Source organism: Triticum aestivum, chromosome 1A (assembly GCF_018294505.1).
Source record: "Triticum aestivum cultivar Chinese Spring chromosome 1A, IWGSC CS RefSeq v2.1, whole genome shotgun sequence".
NCBI classification, from domain to species: Eukaryota; Viridiplantae; Streptophyta; class Magnoliopsida; order Poales; family Poaceae; genus Triticum; species Triticum aestivum.
This window is the reverse complement of record NC_057794.1, coordinates 11,790,508-11,797,629: the sequence shown is the minus strand read 5'-3', so window position 1 is coordinate 11,797,629 and position 7,122 is coordinate 11,790,508. Positions and strand designations below refer to the sequence as shown.

Below are 7,122 nucleotides of genomic sequence, written 5' to 3'. Positions count from 1 at the left end.
TATTTAGGGGGAGTAAACTAAAAAATTATAACTACATAATAATAATTAGTTTGCATATATTATACTCTTTTTTCCTTCATGAGTTTTTCCCTAATGGTTCATTAGAAAAGGGTTTTAAAGAGACAATATAGATACAAGTGTTAACATATGTTATATCAGTTTCTCCTTATATTTTTCCCATTGGATTTAAAATAAATTTCTTTATTGTTCTCCAAACGCATAAACGAGTTTTCTCCTTCATAAAAGGTCTTTTCATACGAGTTATAAACAGACAATAATAATTATATGTTGTACCATTTTCTCCTTATTTTTTCCACTGGGTATAAAACAGTTTTAACAACATGTCAAGTACCACTATTCTCATATTTTTCCCGTAGTATTTTTGGAGCAGTATTTCTCAAGATGAATATGATGAACATTCTCAAAGGCAAACAAATACATAGACAAGTTTTTACCAAGATAATTATGTTCACAAAGACAAGCATTGATTAGGGGGGGGGGGGGGTGTTAAGAATTAGTTTATTAGTTTAGTTAAAGGGTTAATCCCTGCCTATGTTGGATCCACTTTTGAAACCACTCTTGGAACCTCTTTTGTACCAGGCTATATATACCCAAAATTCATCAATCAAAGCGATATTTCCATTTAATTTTTACTTTCACAAATAAAAAGAATAGTAGATCGACCAACCAATGTATTAATTGCCCCTACCATGCATAGATGTACCTCAGACATCAACATTGCAAAAGATCATATTACTTTTTCTGACAAACATGTCAGTCCAGTTACATTGTTGACATATATTAATACAAATCCATCTTCAATCAGGCCATTCTAATATAATATGTTCCCTTTGTACTAATAATGATTATGCGTGCATGCGGGAATGCTGAGTGTTGTGTAGATACAGAAGCTGGTATATATGGGTTAAAAGGATGAGCTGGCTTGGCCCAAGAAGTTGGGAAGAGCTAGATTACAGAGCCCCTAATTTTCTGTAGTAAATTGAACAATTATTGTTACAATAAGAAGAAGACTAAGACTCGAGGTTGCTCTGGCTCCAAGTCCTAGTAATTAAACGTCACATTGCAAATTGCAGATTAGAAGAAGAGGAAGAAGATGAAGACTAAGACTCGAGGCTGTGCTGGGTCCAAGTCCTTGTAATTAAACTTTAGATTAGCAGGGAGGCATGTGCTTCATGACGCTCCAATGAGGATGGGCAAATTAGGATGCTGGGTGGGTATATTCCATTAGGATGAGTGCAAAACATGCAGTAGATGGGAATAATGCCTAATAACATAGAATCTAATCACGCCTTGTTTGTCATAAAATGAGAAAAAGAGGAGCTTGATCAAGAACACGTCAGTTGGCTACTTTCGTTCCTTAATAAGCTCGATCAAGATTCAAGACCGCTTCAGAATTCAGTAGGATCGGACATGTGGATATGTGGTACTTGCCAAATGAAAAATGGCAACTCAGCCACAAAAATAATAACGAGGTGGAGGATGAAATCACCTAGAGAGGAGAGGAATTGGCGAGGGTGTAACAATGGCATATGGCAGTGAAAATGTGTGGAGACCCTAGATAATGAAGGAATTTAGAGCAACCGTGGATGCCACATGGCTAGGTCACAACCCACATCATAAAAATAGTTTTTTTTTACCAAAAAGGATCGCGTTCTGGTTTATAGATAAAGCAACAACAACCGTACAACTCGACACGACAACACCACAACACACTCAGGAATAGATAAAATGTGCTTAAGCGGCTACACAACCCCAAACCACTGCAATCACACTACAAGTAGGAAGAAAGGGAATAGCCTCAAGTTGTTGGAGCCTTCAATGAGTCACTGCGAAGAGACGAAGCCATGCACGATAACCTAGATGCTCCAAGGCGGCAACTTCAGGAAGGGCACGACATCTAAGTGCCGCCACCACCCGATCCAACCCGATCCAGGGATTTGAGGTTTCCCTCGAAGAAACATAGAAGGCGCAGAGGAACAACGACACTGCCTTCAACGAGGAGCCCGCATGCACAGGTGCATCCGCCTGACATAACCAAATACATTTTTCACCACAGCAAGCCCTCTGCACCTCTAAGACGTAGTACCGAACACTAGCAGGAAAACCCTTATGGACTAAGTAATTAGGGGCGCTGCACTGTTTCTGAATGTCGGCGCTATTTTCACAGAATAGCACCGGCATCCGGAAAAAAGTAAATGCCAGAGGTAAAGCTTAGTAGCGGCGTTGAATCTACAGCAAACGCCCCTGGTGTTTTGTAAAATAGCATAGACGTTGGCACATCTCGCAACACCTCTGGTTCTTGATGTACCAGCAAAGTGGGAACTTTTGTGTCCACCCCGTGCTGCAGGAGGAAAATATTTGTGGCGTTGGGTCTGTTGGAGAATGCCTTAGATAACTTACCGACCAAATTTGGCAAAAAATAATAATCTCATAAGGCTCAAATATATAACATTTTAATCTAAATTTTTGCCACATGCACACGTACAAAATGAAGTTAAACTCGATTATATAGACATGTAGAACTTATAGTTGCTTGCATGTGCGATAGAGTTTCTCCGTGATCTGAGTCTGCCACAACACGTAATTGGTGCGGGAGAGTTTCTCCGTGACTCCGCCGTTGAGAGTTGGCTGGATGGCGACATGGCGGCTGTGCACTAGATGGAGATGGAGATGCTAGATCGATGGAAGAGGGATGCTCTGTATACCATGTGCGATAGCGAAAACGTCTTTCCTCAACGAGGGGGGCGTCGTACATGTTATAGGCAGGGGCGCACCTCCCAAGATAGCGCATACAGTTGAGGAGGTTTTACATCTTGGAGAACAAGAAAGATAGAGATAGAGGGAAGTTGTTACAAGATATAAATAAGCTATGCGCCTCTAAACCCTAAGCGAACCCAAGACTCCTGCCACGTTACAACTGTCATGTACAACGTTACATCATGTTTAACAAGCTACACTTGGTGGTTGTTTGGATATGAAGTATTAGACGTGAGATCTTGGAAAACTGGTTTTTAGAGGATTTTTAGGAAAAACCTATTTATGTTAGTTTTTTCTGTTAAGATCAGGCTATACAATACCTCGTTTGGATGAAAAAAGATAGGATAAGAGCATCTTCAATAGATGGTTCAAAGGTAAAAATACCTAACTTTTGGACCGTCTGGGGCAAAAAACGTTGCTTCAACAGACGGTCCATATGCAAAAAAAAATTGGACCGCGGCCTCCTCGTGATGTAAAATACAACACCTCGCGGTCCAAATGTACATCACGAGATGCATCTGGTCCAAAACCAGCCGCCGCCCGCGAACGCCCAACCGCCACTTCATTTCCTTTCCCGCCCGCCCGAAGAACAGCCGGCAGGAATCCGCCGCCGCGACCGCCCAAAACCTCGCCGTCGTCGCCGCGACCACCCCACATCCCCGCCTCCGCCCTCCGCCGCCGTCGTCCCCATCGCCTCCCCGCCGCCGCCCGGACACCGCCAAATCGGGTGGCCGCCGGCGCGGGATTCGGCCCCTCCGGCGGTCCGGCTACCGCGGTAGGCCTCCGCCGGGTCTTATAGGCTGCCGCCGACCTCCTCCCGTCGGCCGTGAGCCTGTCCACGGCAGTTGCGCCGGCGGCACAACCGCCGCACCAAGCCCTCCGCCCGGCTGCCGAACTAGTCTTCGCCGCCCGCCAAGCTCCTCTTGGCCGGCCTTCTACCTCATTTCTTATCACCGCCGCCGTCCGAAGCCGACCGCAGCCGTCTGCAGCAGCCAATCCAACCGGCGGCCATCTTCTGGACAGCGGCTGAACAGCAGCCGGCCAGCTGCTGGCCGGTTTTGGACCATGAATTTGGACCATCTACTGAAGTTGCACTTTTGGACCATGAATTTGGACCATGTGTTGGAGTTGGCCTTTTTTCGGAGCTCCAAAACGCACTTTTTGGCGGTCCAAAATTTACATCTTCGGTTTTGTACCGTCAAAATTTCGACCATCTATTGGAGATGCTCTAACACGTTTAAGCCTCCTGCTCCTCCCACAGGCATGACTCTCTCTGCTGTCTGCTGATCGCCTCCTGCATTCTTCCAACATCCCCTTTCTCTGCATGCTGCATGCTGCGTGACGAGAACAACATTGTAGTATGCATACACCAGTACACTGGACGTAGTTGAACCACAACAATGGCTTCCATGTTGACGCTGCCCACAAGAACGAGCACGGGAGCATAAGCCATGGTGCTGGCCTGCTAGAAACCCTGCGAGGGTTGGACACGATGCCACGCAGCAGGCGGAAGCAGCAGCGGCAGCGACACCAGTGCACGGCAGGGCGGAGGCGTGGCCCAGCTGGGCACGGTGATGCCGAGCACGGGCGTGGCGAACCAACTCTTGCAGCAGTTCGTTGTTGTCCACCGTCACCTCGTCGATGCCAACAAGCTCAACGTTACCATTGTCATGGTGCCGGCGTTGGAACCACGCCGCTGGTGCGGCCATTAGCATGTACGACGGTGCCGGCGTTGGAACCGCGCTGCCGGCATGGCCACTAGCATGTACTATGAAGATGATGTGTGGAGCTCGCCGATGTTGGTCCATCGATCCAAATAGGTCGTACGTGGACGATACTACTCGAGTATACAGATAACTCGTTTTTAGAAAAACGACTGACTCGTTTTTCTAAAAGCTCGTTTTTTGGGCTTGTAGAAAACTGGGAAGTACTTATCCATGGTTTAGTTAGATGATCCAAACGTAGTTTTAGGCTGTTACAACTGAAATCGTGTTTATGCAAATCTGATTCTCTACAATCTCGCTATCCAAACAACCCCTTGGAGTAGATAGAAGCTACAGTATTAGCATCCAATAAGTAGTTTAGAAAAACTGGTGCAGCAGAACAAAGTATAAAAATCACTGGATTACTCTAAGATGTAGATTTACTTCTGCATGCTGAGACTAAGAAGCGTTATACTTATAGATACAGTAGGAAGAGGTGAGCGCTTTTCTCAATTGAGAATGACATTGGCAGCATTGCCGACGTACGGAGCTCCCATGACGCGGCAGCAGATTACTCGTGTTTGGCAATTGAGTGCATGCACGGCCGGCTGCCGCCGGAGACTAACATTAGAGGCGATGGACAATGAATCAAATCAATAGGAGGCTTGGTGGGAGAACAGGACGTACGAAGTTTTGAGGAAGTTGTGTCCTATCTGCTCAGGAGGTGCAGAGGAGATCGTTTTGAGGAAATCAACAGGAGACTTTCCCATTTTAGCTTTTCAGATCCATCTAAAGTCACAGCCAGCAATATTCTTTTCGAGGTGCTGATACAATGATTTGGTAGTGAACTTCTTATTGGGACCAAAAGACCAAACGACTTGGTCACCGAAACGGCGTTCTCACTAGCATGTCCGTATGTATAAATGAGGGATGGAGCCTAATGAGCAGAGAGCAGCAAGCAGATCGGGGAGCTAGCGAGCCCTAGCTACCTACATACACAATGGTGGGGCTCTCTGTGCTGGTGATGCTGGTCGTAATATACCTGGTCCGGAGGCTGAGTTCCATGTGGACATGCTCATCCGGGTCGCTCCCTCCGGGGCCGTTGCCGTGGCCGGTGGTAGGCACACTCCCCGAGCTGATGGTTAACAAGCCGGCGTTCCGGTGGATCCACCAGGTGATGGAGCAGATGGGCACCGACATCGCCTGCTTCCGCTTGGGCGGCGTCCACGTCATCCCCATCACGTGCCCTCGGATCGCCAGGGAGGTGCTCAGGAAGCAGGACGAGATCTTCGCATCCCGTCCAGTGACTTTCGCCTCGTGCGTGGCCAGCGGAGGGTACGTGGAAGCCGCGCTGGCGCCCTTCGGCGCGCAGTCGACCAAGATGCGCCGGGTGCTCACCTCCCACATCGTCTCCCCGTCCCGCCACAAGTGGCTCCACGACAAGCGCGCCGAGGAGGCCGACAACTTCTCGTGGTACATGTACCACCTCACCGGCGAGGAGGGCAGCAACGTGGACGTCAGGCACCTCGCGCGGCACTACTGCGGCAACGTCATACGCCGGCTCCTCTTCGGCAGGCGCTACTTCGGGGAAGCCGGCGTCGGCGGCGGCCCCGGGAAGCTGGAGATGGAGCACATGGACGCCTCCTTCGCCGCGCAGGGGATCCTCTACTCCTTCTGCGTCAGCGACTACCTGCCGTCGCTGCTGGGGCTCGACCTGGACGGCCACGAGAAGATTGTCAATGAGGCTAACGCGACGCTGGACAGGCTGCACGACGCGGTCATCGATGAGAGGCGGAGGCAGTGGAATACCGGTGAGAGGAAAGAGGTCGACGACTTTCTCGACGTGCTCATTACGCTCAGAGAGCCGACATTGAGCATGGAGGAGGTGAAGGCACAGGCCAAGGTACATAACGCAAACGTAACTTACGTAGCAATGCATGCATGCATGTACCAGCACCACCTGGACTGGAGCAGTCACTAAGGGCAACGCAACGTACGCATGCAGCTCATCAATCTCGCGGCCGTCGACAACCCATCCAACGCCGCCGAGTGGGCGCTGGCGGAGATGGTGAAGAGGCCGGAGCTGCTGGCGCGGGCGGTGAAGGAGCTAGACCGGGTGGTGGGCAGGGAGCGGCAGGTGCAGGAGTCGGACATCGCCCAGCTCAACTACGTCAAGGCCTGCATCCGGGAGGCATTCCGGCTGCACCCGATCGCCCCCTTCAACGTGCCGCACGTCGCCCTCGCAGACACCGTCGTCGCCGGCTACCGCGTGCCTAAGGGCAGCCACGTCCTCCTCAGCCGCCTTGGCCTTGGCCGGAACCCAGCCACCTGGGAAGACCCGCTCCGCTTCAACCCCGAGCGCCACATGGGAGGAGGAGGAGGGAACCTCGAGCTCACCGAGAACGAGCTGCGCTTCATCTCCTTCAGTACAGGCCGCCGCGGCTGCGTCGCCCCCATGCTCGGCATGGCCATGAGCGTCATGCTCTTCGGCAGGCTCCTCCATGGCTTCACCTGGACGAAGCCCGCGGAGGTGCGGGACATTCAGCTCACCCAGTCCAAGCACGATCTCTCCATGGCTAAGCCGCTGGTGCTGCACGCCAAGCCACGCCTGCCGCTGCACCTCTACCTCTACCGCCCGTGA

The 7,122-nt window shown here is 50.3% G+C and overlaps 1 protein-coding gene across 1 annotated transcript; it reads left to right on the top strand.

The window, feature by feature from the left end:
* The first annotated feature begins 5,481 nt into the window (after window positions 1-5,481).
* On the top strand, window positions 5,482-7,122 carry LOC123039366 (tyrosine N-monooxygenase-like). The gene is made up of 2 exons (XM_044462754.1): window positions 5,482-6,384; window positions 6,487-7,122. Exons 1-2 carry the CDS (start codon window positions 5,482-5,484, stop codon window positions 7,120-7,122), a joined length of 1,539 nt encoding a protein of 512 aa, XP_044318689.1.